The sequence below is a fragment of the Aythya fuligula genome, chromosome 2, assembly GCF_009819795.1.
Source record: "Aythya fuligula isolate bAytFul2 chromosome 2, bAytFul2.pri, whole genome shotgun sequence".
Taxonomy (NCBI): Eukaryota; Metazoa; Chordata; class Aves; order Anseriformes; family Anatidae; genus Aythya; species Aythya fuligula.
Window position 1 is genome coordinate 40,331,805 of NC_045560.1, and position 18,099 is coordinate 40,349,903.

At 39.3% G+C, this 18,099-nt stretch overlaps 1 protein-coding gene across 3 annotated transcripts in view; it reads left to right on the forward strand.

Moving 5' to 3' along the window:
* The window catches only part of LOC116486582 (ubiquitin-conjugating enzyme E2 E1), a 44,396-nt gene that overhangs the window by 19,602 nt on the left and 6,695 nt on the right, over positions 1-18,099 (forward strand). For all 3 annotated transcript variants that reach the window (XM_032182921.1, XM_032182923.1, XM_032182922.1), the window contains exon 5: positions 17,135-17,267. In XM_032182921.1, coding sequence (XP_032038812.1) covers positions 17,135-17,267 — 133 coding nt within the window. The remainder of the gene's footprint in view (positions 1-17,134; positions 17,268-18,099) is intronic.

Consider the following 18,099-nt stretch of genomic DNA (forward strand, 5'->3'; position numbering starts at 1 on the left):
TTGCCCAGGAGAAGTGCATGTGGGAAAGTTTCTTACATGCAGGCAAAACAGACCCCAAGGATCATACTGATTTGCAACCACTAATCCCAGGGATACAAATGGCAAGGCCAATCTTCTTGTCGTGACTGAGACCAGAAGGTATTAGCTGTGATCAGTGCTGCATTATTTTGTAGCAAAAATAATTTGCCAAAGTGATGACAGAATTCTAGATGTGCTGTTATGAAAGACTGCTTAGGAGCATGTGTGAATCTAAGCAAAGTGGCAGAAGTGGACTAATTCTCTTTTATCAGTCCTAAGTGGCTCGTACTTTCACAGTGCTGTAACTGTAGCAGTCGCTGTTCACTTCGGTTGACACTGAACTGGGTTAGTACACCTATGGAGATGTACAGATTTTGTGTATAAATATGCAAATGTGTACACATGCACACATATACACCCCTATTTTATATATGGAGTATGATGTGTGTATGATAGAAACTGTACCTTTGTCACTCAAGATTGTTTGAAGATGTATGACACTTTCAGAAAACTCGATTTTAGTGTCATCACACTTGATTAGAATGCCTCATTTTGTATTTCAGTCACTTGGGTTTCCTTTTTCCATCCAATACTCCTGTCAGCAAGTAGGAACTAATTGAGCTCTTGTGCTCTTGACTAATCAGAGCAGGCCAGTGGCTTTCCCTCAATCTTTGCAGGGTTTTGACTTGGAAAAGTGAACTTCTGAACTGTGTAAGGTCACTTTGTTTCATGAACTGTTTCATTGTCAAAAGTATACCCTTAAAAAAATAAATAAAATCCCAATGATGTGTACTGTCAACAAGAGTTCCTCTGTTCCAGAAATTTGTTTTCAGGTCCTGAAAACTGGTGACGTATAGCTAATGCCTTCTCACCAGTAACTAATGTATATTAATGATGCTAGTGTAAAGATCAAGGATCGCTTGATACTGTAAAATGAAGCACTGTGATGTAAACGTCTTTTTTTTTTTTCCCCCAAGTAGCATATTATTTCCCTAAACATAAGATAAAACTAGATTATTCAAAATGAAGAGTTTGTAGTCCTCAGTTAAGTAGCATGACTTAAAAGGACTGTGCTTGTGGTGGTCTAAGATACGTTGGTTTTGTATTTGTCCTCCTGAATTACTGTTGTGGTTTTCAGTACCTCACGTGAGAGCGTTTCAGCCAAAATAGTGCAAATATGCATAGCACTTGCTTGAATGATACTTGAGAGGTGCGTAGTATTTCCTACAGAAACTGCCAGACGTCTCAAGTAATTTTTTCCTGCATTCTGTGGATTTACTTGGATGGTTTGGTGCTGGTTTGTTTGCAGCAGTGTCTCAGTCGTTGGAAGGTGAGGGAAGTCGGAATCCTGCCCAGTCAGCCACGCTGCAGGCTGGCACTGGCTCGGAGGGTGGGTAACCTTTGTATTGAGGGATCTGTCCTCTAACCTAGGGAATAGAGAGCTCTGGAGCTTCTCTGAGTTGTCCTTTTCCGTCCTGCAATAACTAAATGAAGCAGGATTTCTACTGAAATTATAACCAACATCATCAGACTGTAAACCTGTGATGTCCCTCTGAAGTCTCCTTCCATTGCTTTTGTAAACTGAATGTCTGCAGAGATCCCTGCTTTATGAGACATTTTGGCTGAAGCCATGCTTGTGTTTGGTGCAGTTTTCACCCTGATAATAGCAGTTCTATGCAAATATAGAAGTTTCCAGAAATGTCTCCACAGACTCTGGCATTGATCCCTTTTAAACCATTCATCCGTGACGCTGATGATGGCATCTGAGAACTTGCTTGTGCTCACAGAGTAAGCAGGAACTGTTGGCTGTAGCTGTTTCTACAATGAAGTTTAAAATAGCGTGCTGAATATACGTGATATCAGAGGTTCGGGTGACATTACGTGATAGGTGCTCTTTCTTTGTTATTGTCCCTTTCCCTCCTGGCATCTTCAGGACACATGCTGTATTTCGTTTGGTTAAAGTCTGCAAATTTTATTCTTCAAATATAGGTGTACTAGCGTTGACCAGGGAACCATTTTTTTAATGCTTGTAGCTGTTTTCTGATGCTCTCTCATAAACCTCTTGCTCAAAATTCATAAAGTTTGAGCTTCTTTACATCCTTCACTTGTTCATCTTTCTCTGATTCTGCTAGTAGACAGCCAAGCTTACTTCGTCTGGAAGAACGTAGGCAGGATGAAATACTTCAGTCCTTTATTTAACTGGTAACTTCATGCTGCACTGAATACTCGTGTCGAGAAGAAAATAAATTGGAAACATCTGTTTTATTTTTCTCATAACATAAGTACGAAGAGATATATTCTATTGAAATCAAAGGTGGCAAATACAAGAGTAATAAAAGGAAGATATTATATGGATTTTATATTTCTAATTAGACTATGGAAGTTACTGTCACGGGAAATTATTGAGGCAAACCACGTAACTGGATTTGAAAAAAGAATTGGGCAGGCATGTGGCGGTCATGAATAGTCAAAGTAATTCTTATTAGTTAGGATGATTCTGAAGCAATATTAAACCCATGCGAGTTAGTCTTGAGGTGTATAGGAAAGGCATGTTTTTCTTGTGTTCCTTTGGATTAGGCTTGCTTGCCTACGGATTAAAATGTACTTGAATTCTGCACCTTGCACAGAAATCATTTTGTCTAGTCCCAGCTTTTACATAAGCAAGCATTTTTCTCCCTCCCTTCTTCCACATACACACGTACACACCTGTCTTGCATCTCTTCAGCTATTTTCTTTGTCCCTTTCCGTATCCCTTTTCCACGTCCCTTTCCATATCCACTCACCCGAGAAATGACCACTTTGCACCAGGTCTGATCAGGTTGCAAGGGAATGCCTATGGAAATGACCTATAAAACAATGATCAGAATCCAAACACTTATGAATGATTAATACCTGCACAGAGCAAGAGCCACAAAGTTGATTAAACTTAAATATGCTGTGATGAGTGAAATCACTATATTTTTGTAAAGGAAGCAACGATGGTAGCAGGCTTTTTACCATGTCTTGGCTTTTTTTTATAAGTGGCACTTTAAATTATGGTATTAATTCCATAGAGTGGAAAAATATCAGGAATGGAGTAATAAATATGTTAAAAGGTTTGACTATTGTGGTTGACATTTACGCCTGCAAATCTCAGCAGGGCTTTAAACCATACAGTTCCTACACATTGGGGCTAGGAAGGAGAAAGATCTGCCTGATATACAGAAGGCTTTTTTTTTTTTTCTTTAGCATTGGTAGTATCAGAAGGAAAAGGACAAAAAAAGTAGTTGTACAGAAAAGTAGTAGGAACAACAACTAGAAATTCCTGGGCATTAGCCAAAATATTCAGATTCTCTTTTTGGGAGTTTAAGAAAGGCAATTTGAATAAATCACCTGCCTTTAAAGCATAGAGAACCTTAAAATGTCTCCTGTAGAGGCGTTCAGCTCTTTTCACAGAGCCTGTATGTGTTCCTTTGTAAGATTCTGCTGTTCTGTAATTACCTAAAAACCACAGTCAGATTAATGACAGAAGGAAAGCTTGTTGCTTGTATCAAAAATGCTCAGCATCAGTTGGTAACAAACTCTTGGAGTTTTTTCTTCCATAAAATATACAATACTCTGTCTCTTTACAGAATTCAGGAACAGCAAAGATGCTTCCAAAAGTGTTCTTTGACAGTAAACGTGAGGAAGAGGAATGGCATAATGCATAACTGGGCTAAGTGTGATGAAGCAGGCCTGCGATCAAAGTGCTCTGCAGCAACCTGCCCTTTGCAGTCACTTGTTTTTTCCAGTTTCCTAAAAGTGATTCTTTTGTCCTGCACTGCATATGAATTAGTTCTGCTGAATTTGATGGGAGTTCTGCCATTGACTTCATCTAGCCCAGACTTCTGTAAAAGCTCTGGCTTCTGGAAAGGGGCAATACAAATGTATTTGCAGACAAGGACAGATATTTAACAACACATGCTCTGCTGCAGGCTTTTTACTTTGGAAGCAGGGAAGAAACTTATTCTTTACTGACGTGGTGCTCATTAAGGGTACACCTATGGTGGAAAGTGTTCCCATTTTGGAAAAAGAAAAGGGCAATAAGTATTTCTGGCATGTGAATGAGAAAAAATCTTAATATAGATGTGTACAAAGTAACGTTGGACAGCGTTAAACAAAATTTGATGGACAAGGAATATCTCAAAAGGAATATTGGAGAAATATGTGCCTTTTAGAGAGGAGGCAGAAGAGTTATGTGAAGGTACAGGGAGTGTTTACTTCAGAAAGTAGAGCAAATATTTATTTTCCTTATTTTTATTCTCTAGAGAAAATAGATAGGAAACTCATTTTCCTCTATCTTCTGATACAAGAACAAAGGCATATGGAATGAGGTTAAAAGATAGATAAATCTAATTTAGAAATCAGAACAGAATTAGACACATGGCTTCCATGCCGTATTGCACTGCTGAAGCCAGGAATTTAGCAAGCTTCAAAAAGACTCGTCGTTTTCTAGGGAGGTTGGAACCAGACACAATTACCCAGCTTGTTCATAGTATTTCAGAAGGGAACCACAGCTGCTTGTGTTTGAGCTTCGACCCGTTACCGATGAGCGTGCTGCTAAGGCAGGGAAAGCAGATGAGCTGGAAGGAGACATCGGATGCTCATCTCTGCCCCGTTTGACACTGGAAACCAGTGAGAGACAGACTGTGGGAACAGGTGGGCTTCAGTCCTCATCCAGCCTGGTGATTCCTATGTTCCTTTTGATGAGCTAGTAGAAGAATAAGATTCTGTGACACAATTAGCATTTGACCTGTGATCAAAGCCTTTTCAGTAATGCAGCTTTTATTATACTAATGGGGGGACCAAGCTTTATTTTAGTATTGTTTAGAAGCTTACCAGGAAAAACTGTTTACAAACAGTTTCTTTGTAAATCATGTTACAAAATGTTTCTGCACTATGAAACATATATATATATATATATATATATATATATACGTATATATAATGTGACACATATGTGAGGAGTGCGTGTGTGTGTGACAAAAGCACCTTTAAGAGTAATTTCCTGTGCTGATTTTGTCCAATTAATATCCATATCAAAGAAATGAGTTTTAAAGCTGACAACCAGTGCATACATACTTTGGTGCCTTACTCCAGTATTTAATCTTTAGGTTGACTTTCCCTGATCAGATTGCGTGTTTGTCATATAATCAACTCGTGGGTTGCAACTAGCATGTGTGAAATGTAGTTTTATATATTTATACAGAGTGAATTAAAAAAACCTAATATTAGTATTGGTTAGCTTGCTGTTCTCTTAATGATGCTGCCGTTTGGGTGTTTAACATTTACTAATGATTGTGTGTTTGTGTGATCTGTTCCACATTTCTGAGACAAGCTCAGAAGTGAATTATTTTCAGCTATATAGTCTGCCATAATTGCAAAGAGTTGTCTCATCGTAACTTTTAACTACGTTTCATTAAAAGCCCAATATAAAAATTTATTAAAGATCTCTGTTAATGATGGGAGTGTCGGCTGCCTTTGGAATTTGTCCATTCTTGCTTCTTTATTAAGAAGACTTTATTAAGACTTTCTGAACTGAGATCTTGACGTAGAAACTTAAATGAAGAGATGTTTCTTCCTTGTTTACCTTGAAAGTTTGGATGGGATTACCTAAACTAGGTAAGGAATTTTCTAGTGTAATGTAAATACTATAAATATATGTACATTATAAATGTATTTCAAGTGGAACATCTTTATTTCACTAAAAGGAATAAAATGCCTTTTAGTGAGAAAATCAAAGTGAATGAAGCTGCAGCAACTGAAAGCATTGTTTTCCTTTGTTCTTGCACTACATTTCCCTACCTTCTTACTAAAAGCCAAACAAACAACAAAAGCAAAACAAAAAAAATGTGATTTGTAGCAAATGATAGATTTATTTCTCGTCTGTTGATATGTATGTAAAATTACATCAAGCATGGGTATTAAGGCTGTCAGTTCTTCCAGGTGCTTTGCCATACTACTGTATATTATTATGCCTGTGTCATACTTTTGCCTAATTGTAAGTAATGCACTCCGTTTTTCTTTACAAAACAAATAGTACTCAATTAGGTGCAAATGATACTTATACCTCGGTGTCAGTTCTGAGTTCTGTAGGCGTGCCTCTGCATTTCTCTTGCCTTTGGTGTCTGTGGAAATAGTTACAGCCCAATAACACTGACACACAACTCTCAGAAAGTACAGAGAATTCTTTTCTGATCTTTTCACTACTGCTTTAAGGTGTTACTTGTAACAGCAGTCAGGTTAAAAGGTTGAAAAACATAAACTGCTTTCTCTGAAGAGCTTTATGTGAACGTGAGGGTTGCGTTTCTTCTTGGGCCTGTATGACATGTGACAATCCCTCATCAGAATTACTTCAAATTGTTAATACTATCCAATGAAGAAATGTGATTTTTCACCAAATGTCACTTAATATCTTTGTCTGAACTTTTTAGGTTGTTCAGGAAGTTCACGAGAACATACCCCTGCAGCACTATTTAACTCCAGCGTTTTCAGTGTGAGGTTAGCATGACCTTTTTTCATGGTAGCGAAAGGTTAAAAACTTAAACTACGAATGTGAGCTCTCAGCTGCTGGATCCTGAGCCGTGTGGGCCCAGCAGCAGCAAGGAGGAGAACTCTTGAGCCTCTTGTGCTGCCTGGCACATCCCGTCCCTATTGCCTGCCTGCTGGGCATCTCTGCCAGCACAGCACCCTGCCATCCCGGGGCTGTTCCAGCTTCTGAGGGTGCTGCCAGGGCTCCTCTCCTTTGTAGAAGCTGGGGAGTTGCAGACACCCGTGCTGGCTTTGGTGGGTGTGGACGTGGTGTGCTTTTACAGAAGGTGTAAGTGATGTAATATAAGTGGAAACTCTCATTGCCTGGCACTTCGTTGCCTTCAGTGTTTCCTTACTTTCATGAGATAGTTCCAGTCAAAAATGTGACAAAGTGAAGGCCTTGTGAGGATCAAAAGCCAAATGTGAGAATTCGTCATGGCTGGCATTTTTGCTTTGGGGGCAAGTTACTTAACATAATGCCAAGCAGGGTTCTGGGGAAAGAGGTGGAGGACTTGAGCTGCCTCTGCAAGTTAAGGCCTGAAAGTTGGCCCCAACGCTGTATTCACTATTTAAAAGCACTGCTTAGTCCTCTTGTGGCACCCAGTGTAGATTAAGCTGAATGTTCCTAATACTTTGAAAACAAAAAAATAAATAAAACTTTGGAAGGCCACCACAAATGCCTATTCAGGCTACCTTTATGCATGTGAAAATGCTATCCAAAAAAAAAATCAAAAGCCTGGTTTTGTTTTTAAATCCCTTGAAATATACCTTTTATTTCAGGCTTTTGCCCTCAAAGGCAGCTTCAAAATAATATTTACACACGTTACTGCTACAATAAATGCTGATTAGCTGCAGTGACCTGGTGTGTGTTTGGAACTGTTAACAAGACCAACCTGCAGTGGTATATAAACAATTTTTGGTGCCTGCTCTGTAATTGACTGGCAGCTGTGCTATATTAAAGTGTAGGTAAACCTGTTTTACTTAAAAAATAGTAAGCTCACATCTCGGATCTCTCAATTTCTAGTCTGTGCACGTTAATTTAAACTTGAAGGCAAAGCTGTCATGACTTCTGCTAAGCAACTTTGTTAGTAGTTTACAGCTGTAAAAATCAAATAAACGGTTTGGGTAGTGCAGTGTAATTGATAGTATTTTGTTGTGGCTTTGAGAAAGCGTAAGCAAATATTTTTCTTATTCTTTTTCCATTGTATTGGGTGGTTGATTCAATTTCGCTGTTGCCACCTGCAGTGAAGTAGGCTAATCCAAATGCAGTGATCTCAATTTGTTCAGCGAATGAAATGAACTGAAGTGAATGCCAGGAGTTTTGTGTAGATAAAGGAGAAAGGCAAGACATCCAGGTGAGATTTTTCTTCCTGGGTTTCATGTATCACTAAAATGCATCCTTCAAAACATATTTCAATTAGCACCATAACGTTATCAGTATCAGCATTGGCATGCTGACTGGAAGCAATATATTGATGTGAAGCCAAGATCACGCGATGACCTGGTTCTCGACTTAAGTAACATTGACTCTACCTACCCCTCATCTAATGGGGAAGGGATTGTGTTGCTGTTGATAGATTTGTTTTAATTTGTAGCGTGTTTTTAGGGCAAGTGTCTTGGCATAGGGGTAGGACAGATAGATCAGTTGTGGAGTATGTGAGAAATGGGTAGACTTTTTTTTTTTTTTCTCCTTAGCTGATGTTCTCTAGATAACCTAAACCTGCATATAAACTAGCAATGTCAAGGCATTGCATTCTCTGTTCTGAGTGAAGATTTCAACAGGATTGCTGTATTTTGGTACAGGAGAGATGGTAGTGTATCTCTAATCTGACAATGCATTGTTTGGCCGCTGTCAAATAATTCGTTTCCTCTCCATGGAAATATGAAAGCTAGCTCGAGGAGACAGTTGGGTGAAGCCACAGGAACCGTGTCCTTATTAGCCTGAGGAAGTTAGAGAGTTTTGTCTGCTTTCAATTTTCAGCATAGCAGGGGCTTCTTGCCAAGCGTTACACGTCATCTCTAACTTTCTGGGGCCAGTTTTTCCAAGCTGGTTTGTAGCTGCCGTTACCCTCTCAATCTAAGCTATTTAGCATGTGTTTCTTGATCGACAGAATTACGAGTTATAATGAAATCTATTGTGCAAACTGATGATGATAAACTCCACGGTAACCAGTCTACCATGTTATCTCAATGCTGGCTAGGCAGACTTAGGAAATAGGTGGAATCATTTTTTTTTTTTTTCTTTTTTCTTTTTCTTTTCTTTAAAAGTCAAGTAACTTCTTAAGAGAGCAAAGCCTCCAGACTGTGTTGGTCCAAACAAAGTCATTAACTTCGCAGTTTTTCAACTGGTGTACTACAGGATGCCTAAATATTTATGCTGTGCTGTTTTGTGTGTGTTTGTTTGTTTTTTGTTTTATTTAATCTGTTCCCACACTGATACAGATAGGCCAGGAGATGGGTGTGGACGACAGAGACATGGGTTTAGGTTCCAGCTCAATTCTGGCACGGCGGGTTGATTGTGGTGAGTTTCCACTGCTGTAGCAGATAAAGCATGGCATTTAGGGGACAGTCCTGTGATGATCTTAACCTGGCACAGTTCAGGCTGCTTCTGGAGGGAGGGGATGAGGATGTGCACGCACCCTTGAACTGTTCTGTTTTCAGAAAGAGTGGTTTCTTCTCCATTTCTGTAAGAACCTGTTAAGTCCCAATAAGTACCAGGAAGAAGCAGAGCATTTGTTTCATCGCTTGAGGGGTACACCACATTTGAGTTTAGCGACACAAGAACCTTGGTATTTACTCATAATAATGATTCTCTTTTATTGTCTTTAAATACAGAACTGTCAATCTGATGCTGGGCAACCACTTTAAGAGTATGTTTGCTTTACCAAATAGGTTAGCTAGTTATATTTCTATATCAACTACCAAAAACGTGTTGGAATGTGAGGAGGCCCCAAGTAAGTGGTGTACTTGTAAAAATGCTGCATTTCTGAAACTGCCTACTTTTGCTTACCAATTGTAAATTACGCATCTGTTCCATAAACACTAAATTTGGAAATGAGGTCTGATGATATGGAGGAATTTCTGTCCCCATCTTGGCAGCTAATAGACTAGTTGACAAATGGCAGGAAGGAAACTGTTGTAAAAATAACACAAGGTTAAGCTGGCAGAGCACAGTTTCTACCATCACATCTTCTTGTCATTTTAAATAAGCTATTGCTAATTGTTAGGCGAGTCAGATTCTCTTCTACTCTTTCCCAATTTGTTTTATGTTTTCTTGTGCAGGGCTTTATCTAATGGGAGATACAAGGTCAAATACAAGCCAGTACATTTTAATATTGTTTTTCTTTTTTTTTTTTTTTTGTTGGTCAAGGTGCCAATGTATACCTGTGAGGGGAAAATGAAAAGAGCTTTGCATTCAATGAAAATTATCTCATTGACTTTTAGCAGTTTGGTATTTTCCCTATTTGCATACTGTACACAGTAATGCTGTAGACTTACAAAAGCAGTCAGCCTCTCTGTAGTCATGTTGGACACTCTGGAAATGTTCCTGTGTGTAGTGGGACAAACTTCCAGTGCTTTGAGACAGAGAAGCTAGCAAGAGGCCAGTGCAAAGGAAAAAGGAAGCCCTTGAGAGCTGAGCAGGCTGGATTTATTTTCAATTTTGGAACCAATGCTAAATGGATTAATTTCGCTTGAACATTTTTATGAGGACTTGCTTCTAAATTGAAGTGATTATTGTTAAACTAAATAGAGCTGCAGCACACTCCTGAGAATATCCTAAGTCTCCTTCTGACCTCCCTGTTAACTGCGATTTTATTTTAGATCTTTGAAGCCTGGTTTAAAAATCAAACTTTGCAGAAACATTATTCGATTATTCAATTATTTTCATGAAGAAGTTTAGTGACTTTTTAACAATAATATTTTGCAGAGACTGAAATATTTCAGGTGAAGCTCCTGAGGTTGCAAGTATTCCTGGGCATTTCTCTTCCTGCTGTAACCGAAAAGAGGGAGATCTTGGCAGGGATCAGTCTGCCTTGGTTGTTGTGTGATCTTGTTGCCAAGTTTGTTTTTGTTTTGTGTTTAATATAAACAGGAAAACCTACTCTTTTTTTTTTCTCCAAAGAAATCCCCTTGAAACAGTTTTCCTTGAAGTCTCATAGATCCCTGCCTAACACCTTATCAGCTCCGTTATCAGAGCTATTTAGTTATTTAGTTCCGTTTTTAACCTCATAAGAGTGTAATTCGCTGCACAGTTTATCCTCTAATTTAAGCTTTGTGCAAATTATGTGCAATTTTTCAACCCCCCTTCCCCAGCTTTACATTAGCCTGATACTTAAGGGAAAAGCTTTCCCAGATGCTAAAACAGCAATGTTGTGCATGCTCTTTTCTGTTGGAAATGTGCTGGGATTTGTAAGGCACTTACTTGTGTGCAATAATATTGTGACTGCCATTTTAAATTCAAGACAGGGAATACAGTAACTTCAATGAATTACAGCAAAAATAATATTATTTACTGCTTTGTAGTTGAAAAACATGCCCTTGAACATGCCTTAGAAGGAGAATTAAGTTTTGTAGGTTGGATCGCTGTTGCTGCAGAATGTTCCACCTTTTCTCATTTACCTCTCCTTTCCCTCTTTCGCTGCCTTCTTGTGTTTTAATTGCAACCAGCCACAACTTTTTCCCCCAACTCCTTTTTCTCCATGCCTCTCATTGAGCTCATAGGCATTTCACCTATGGTCAATCCATCATTTTCAGCTGATCTTAATAGAGAGGAGCAGCTTGGCTGTGTGTAGTAACAGTGGGCAAAAATGGAAATATCACTGTGATTCATGCAGTCACGTGGTAATTTGGTATGTTACCATTCACTTTCCATGGTTGCCCAGGAAGAGTTTTGTTGTGTTATTTTTTCCCCTTTTCCTTTTGTTTCATTTCTTTGGCTAAAAATGGAGGCAGAAAAATTGTATCCCAGTTTGAAATACAGCAATTATTGCCATATTGCCAAAAAATGGCAATTAAATGGATGGCCCGGGCCACCATTTTAACTACTTCTGTCTTGTTTAGTCAGATTTCTTCCTAATAGCTTTGTGATGCTTTAATGTTGATTTTATAATTGAAAAACCTCAGTAAGTTGCGTACAAGTGTCTTTGGATTTTGCATTGCAGCATGCTTAGTATAGTGGGGTCCTTTCTGTGAATGGAGTGTCTCCATGCTATAGTAATAAAAATAGTGATAATACATTTTAGTAGATAAAGCATGTGTAAGAAGTGACAATTTATTATTAAAATTACATCTGTATTAACGCAAAGTTTTTGTAGTACTGTTGTGGCCAAAGGATTAGCTCTTTACTTGTTCGTTTGTTTTTAATGTTCTTTGGCATTCCCAATTTCAACACAGATTGGTTAAGGATACATAGAGCAAAATTTATTTGAATAAGAGATTTTGTAAATGTTTGTTTTTCACTGGCCACACTAGACTAGCTGCCCTGCTTCCTTCTGGAACCCTGAGTGTGCCTCCCCTGGTGATCCAAGGCTTCTGCAATCCCTGCACCAGTTCTTGCGTAGCAATGTAGATTAGCAATCCCAGCATGGACCCTTGTGGTGGACTTCCAGGAAGGGCAATTTTTCAGTGAGGGTAGGAATGTGGTGCATTAGGAGGAAAAAGCACCAGAACTTCATGTAAGAATGTCATGCTTCCCTCCCACATGCAACCTAGCCAAAATCTTTAATATGTTTTGGGCTTGCATCTTCAAGGAGAAGGGAAAAAAGAAAAAGACCTTCCAACAGTCAACTAAATATTTCCTAAAGCTGTTCAGTAAGGTGATGAACTTGTGACCATTGAGATGCACTTCCATGTTCAGTTATTTGCTGCTGCTTAGCTACAAAATAAAACAGCCAAAACCAAACAAAATGTTGCTTTTGGTTAGTGCTGGAGCAGCTTTACGTTGGGGATCACTGTGCTCTCTGCCCTATGTGCTGTTAGTATATTTTTTGTTTTCTCATTTGAGCTAAGTCCATTGGAAAAGGTCATGCTGACAGGGTTTTTGGAAATTATATTTATTTTCCACAAGTGTGCAACTTCAAAACAGCTTAGTTACTTGCATCAGACTCTTCCTGTTCAGGGCAAAATAACCTCAAAAATAGAATCTAGGGATACAGAGTAGCTGGAGCATGAGTTCATGGGTCTGTTGCTTGTGGTTTTTACTGAAACATGTAGTTTTTCATTAGCTGGTATTTACCTCAGCATACCATGAAATTGCACTTCTCATCATCCTGATGAAAGGCCATCCCTGGCATTTAGAATTACTTGGTTAAATTTGTTTCCTTAGAAAAGGAGCATACCCTTCTTTGGTACATTGGGGTATTAGCCTAGTGTGTCTGTAGCATTGCCTGATTTTGATTCACTGCCTGATGCTATCACTACAGTGATCTGCTATTGCGCGCCTCCTGTGTTTCAAGGAAGAGGAACTGGAGTATTCACTGGAGTGCATTTTTGCTAGAGGAAAAGGTTATGTTATGTTATCGTTTGGTCAGCTCCTAGAAAGGACTAGGTAGTTTCCAAAAATTGATGTAAACAGTAGGCTCTTTCTGAGTCACTTCTTCCTGGGACTTTCCAGGAGAATGTCAGCAGTGTGTTCCCAGGGATTTTCATACATTAGCAATATGTGGTGAGCACCAGAAAATCCTGCTTTCCCTCCGTGCCATAGGCATGCTTGGGGTGGTTGCCCAGGGATGCCTGAGCAGAGGAGGTAAGAGTTTGTGTGCACAACATATCCTGTAACAAGGGCTAGAGGTGGAATTTTTTGCAAGACCAACTTAACACACACAAAAAAAAAAAAAATCAGAGGCTGGCCGTTCTTGCAGACTACCTTATCTGTCACTTCAGCCCTTTCAATACATGAAAAGTAGACATGTGTGTCTTCTTGGATGCTGAATCTCTGAGGCAGAGTCCTCTGCTTGCAATTGCTGTTCTCCCTCTCTAGCACAAGGCATCCAAGTATAGAGCCGCCTTAGCTATCTTCTGCTTCCTAGCCTCTGCTGCAGGCATTTCTAATTTACCTGCTTGGTTTTTACATGGAGAGAGGGCATGGCACCTGCCAGCAAAAGGAGGCAGAGCATGATGAGGTTTTACCGAAGTGACATGAGGTTTGTTGGGACTTTGCCCAGGCAGGACTTTGGATTTGGTCTCGTGTGTGCCTAGAGTTTCTCTCTGCCTGCGCTGACAGGCAGTGCTTAGTTAGACTGCTGCTTCTGGACTTGGAAAGTTAGTCCTTGACCAAACGCTACCTTTGCACTGGCTGGTTTCTTATGGGCGTTAATGTTGTAACATCGCCAGAGGACAAGCTAGCAGCAACTTGGGAATGATCAGGAATGGAGAGTGCAGTGCCACTTCACCGTGTTTACCACTGTTTTTCTGGGGAAGACAGATGTCCACTTGCACTCTGTAACACATGCCACAAGATAATATAATGATGGGTTGGTGACATTGTCTTTTTTTTTCCAAGTTTTCTTTTGCATGCCATTATTTGGTCTGCATTACCAGACTTCATTTCTTTCATTTCTTTCCTTGAAAGTGAAGAGGTTGTGGGCTGTTGAGTTCAATACAGAGAGCTGTTGCTTTCATACTCTTGCCTTGCAATGGAAACAATTTCTATGTAATTGGTTAAAATTATCTTCCCAGTGGTCATGCATTGGACAGCTTCAAAATGTTGCATTAGCAGATCTAGACACTTAATTTGAACAGCAGTAACACACATCAGGGAACGTGGCAGCTGTGTCTGCGAGCGCTGTATCTATGCATCAGTGGATTTCTTTTTGAAGCAGATAATTGCAAGGATTTTAAACAAAGAATGTAATCTTTAACCTTTGACAGTTTTTATATCTCCACAAAAAGTTAATGCTGCTGCACTTAGGCTATAGTCCAGTATCATCGCATTTCTATTAAGACTAGGTCGTCTTGAGCTGCTTGATACTACCTAATCCCAATTTAAACTCAAGCAATAGCACACTCGGAAGCTGACTTGCATCTTCCTCTTTCAATCTTTCCTTTATAAGAAATCAATGTTAAAGGAAAAATTGGACATCTACAGCTATTTCACTGTGTTAATTGAATTATGAAAAGCTTAAAAGGTAAGCTTAGTACATCACTGTTAAAGCCTACTGATGTCTTACAAAGATGTTGCTCTTTTAATAGGGAGGTCTAGCAGTATATTACTTGCATGCAGTGATAGCTCTAATTGGAAACCTAATAGGATAGAAGAGATTTCTAAGACTATTATAAATAATAATATATAATTATTATTATTTTTTTTTTACATCTGTGGGATTTCTTTTACTGACAGTCCTTTGGGTTGAAGCTGGGAATAAAACGCAAAAACTGTTGAAATATTTCTTATTGGTTCAGAGGGCTGTATTCAGTGCTAATCACACATCACATTTCTTGAATGCTGAAGTGCTCCCAGTTGGCAGCTTTTGTGATATAAATTCCAGCAGCAAATTGGTGCTAACAAAGCTCAAGTACCTGCTCGGTTCAGTAGCTCCATCTTTAGGGAGGGAGGGGAGGATGATCGCTGGTGCAACTTGGAGCAATGACAGCATGTCAGCAGGTTGCTAATACATACATAAAGAGGTGATTCCTCGGAGTGGAGGCTAAGGGTGCCCCAGGGAGTCCTTTTCAGTAAGTTTTCACAGTTAAGCTGGTGTCTTTCAAGACGTAGAGCTTCCTGTTGGAAAATGGTGCTATTCCAGCCTATTGCACAAGTGGTAGCTGGAGAGCACTGAGCGCCCAAATATATAGACCTGCACAGGACGGGGACAAGTCGTTAAGGTGGAGCAGGATGCCAGGAGTGTTCAGGATGGAATGGCTTTTACTTTAATTTAGTATGGATCTTGAGCTGTGCGAGGTTTTGCGCTCCAGTGAGAGAAATCTTTCCTCAGTGGATGGCACATCACTTTGCAGAGATCCCGTCTACCTTTACTGCATTCCTTATGTGCTTTCCCTCTACTGGAAGCACACTTTCAGTCACAAATTCATTATTGTTGAAGCAATTAGCATCAAAATGCTGTTAACTTTGTATTTGTTTAATCTGGAAATAAAATTGTAGAGGTTTGATAATAGAACTAACTTCCTTTCTCTCCCCTGATCTGTCAAGAACGTGTTCACCAGTTCTGCAAAAAGCGAGAAAAAAAGCATCTCTCTGATCCCTGTTGTTATGCTGAGAATTTGTTTTTGTAATCATATGTCTATTTGTAACACTGCTACTAGCACCTAGCAATTACTCTGGTTCCTTTCACATTAATCAAATGCATATCATCGTGTATATATTCAATTTATTGGATTGCCTTCCTTCTTAAGCAGTGTTGCTCCATGATTGTTATGATATGAAAGGAGCCTTTTTCTTTTTTTTAATCATTCTGTCTTTTATTAGCCTTGTTAAAAGAACAAGGAGAGAAAAGCAAGGCTGATTTTGTTGTACTAGGGATGTAAAATCCGTGCCCTTACAGAAAAAGGAGAGGAGAGATTTCTGAAGTCATAGTGCATCCACGATGGAAAAAGCTGTGTCAGCACCTCCCTTTATGCAAAGGGAGTTTTCAGCTCTAGCATCTAACATAAAATACTACCACAGCAGCACAGGAAGAAAGAGGTAGCAATGGAGTCCTAAACCATTAATGGCTTTATAGGTTGAGCTGTACTTAAAAATACTCAGTGACATATGGCACGCTACAGAATACAGGTGTCTGAGGACTTCAGTAAAACTAATTTTTCAACACGCAGACGTTCATGTTCTGCAACACCTTTTGTACTGCTCTTTGTGAGCCGCTGATAGGTTAGGGAGAACCTAGAATTAGACAAAACTGGTTTGGGAAAGCAGTGTTTAAATTTGACATGGTGATTTTAATGCCCCCTCAGAAAAGGGGGATGTAATGCAATGTTGAAGGGGCGAGTTCAGGTGGTTTCGTTTTAGAAGTCAGTGTAGCAAAACGATACAAGTGTAGAAAATTCTGACATGTAAGAGTATCATCATATATTTGGCTTCAATAATTATACAGTGAGCCATGGTTTCGGAATAATACAGGAAGATATTTTAATCTTGAAGAACACACATGTTTAATAGAATCAACATAAGTCCCTCATTTATTTAGTATGGTCTTTGATGTGGTGCAGTTTTATCAAGGCTGAGCTGGAGCAGTCATTTCTGAAATACAGTGGAATTTGTTCTTTGAAACTTAGGTTTTCTGTTGCATTGAGACTGTGTAGCTTTCTCAGGGGGAGTTCTGGGCAGTGCTGGTTTATAAATGTCAAGTGAGAGAAGATGAAAAACCCCATCTCTAATTTCTGAGCTTTGCTAAGAAGCCTGAAACACTGATGAGTCCAGATAAGATTTCTGAGGTTCTGGAAGCATTCAATCTACTTTTAATCACTGTCTTTACTCCAGGTGGTGTATGAAGTGTGGCATTGAAAACATTTTTCCATATCATACTTTGTGAGTGCAAGAGGTCATATTTATTTGAACAGTGGTAATATTCTTAAAACATCTGTGTTTTGTTTTGTTTTTTGTTTTATTTCTTAGCGCTGGCCCCAAAGGTGATAACATCTATGAATGGAGATCAACCATCCTAGGACCTCCAGGCTCTGTCTACGAGGGAGGGGTTTTCTTCCTTGATATCACCTTTACACCAGAATATCCTTTCAAGCCTCCAAAGGTAAGAGACCTGTAATTGATATCTTACGTTATGAATGCTCAACAAAGCGTCCAGTAACAGGCAGTGTTAATGGCATGCAGCCCATTTGAAAGCCAGTCTTCTTTAAGACCAAACTTAAGCTCACTTCAGATAGTACACTGGTTTCTGTTAGCTAATGTTAGTGGCTTTTCCAATCCACTTGGTCGCTACTTTAGACCTTGTTTTCTTTTTCCCTGTTTCTGTTTCTAAGAGATCCTAAGCAATTAGCATCAGCATCAGGACAGGCCTGAGGAACTGAAAAGTAAATAAACTTGGGGAGAGGGAAAAGAATACAAATACTTGTTTCTCAAAGCACTCAGTTACCATTGGCATTATGGGTTTGTGTGTTTTGGCCACTAAACTAGTATTTGACTTTTTCTGTTTTGTTGTGTGCTTGTGTTGCTCACTTACTTGTACAATAACAAACTTTTGCTGTAGGTGTGTTATATTTGTGAAGCTCTTAGGTGCCAGCACTGTTGTGTTCTAATGCTACAAGGCAAATACCAGTGCAAGTGAATGTTATCTTGTGGTTCACATACTTGGCCAGAGGAAGAGTGTTGGATTACAAGAAGAGGTGGTTGTGTATACACTTTGTGTTTGCCTAGTATCTGAAAGCATTTATGTGCATGTTTAACTTTCTACTTAAAAGTAGTTGCAGCGAAAAGGTAAACACCAATGACTGCCACATCTTCAAAGACTTCAGTCTGTTGTGCAGTAGGAAGGACTTGCTGCCATACTTCAGGCCATCGGTCCATCTCAGTGGAGACCGTGCTGCTTGGTCATACAGGCAAAATTAACGCAAGCTTCCCAAATG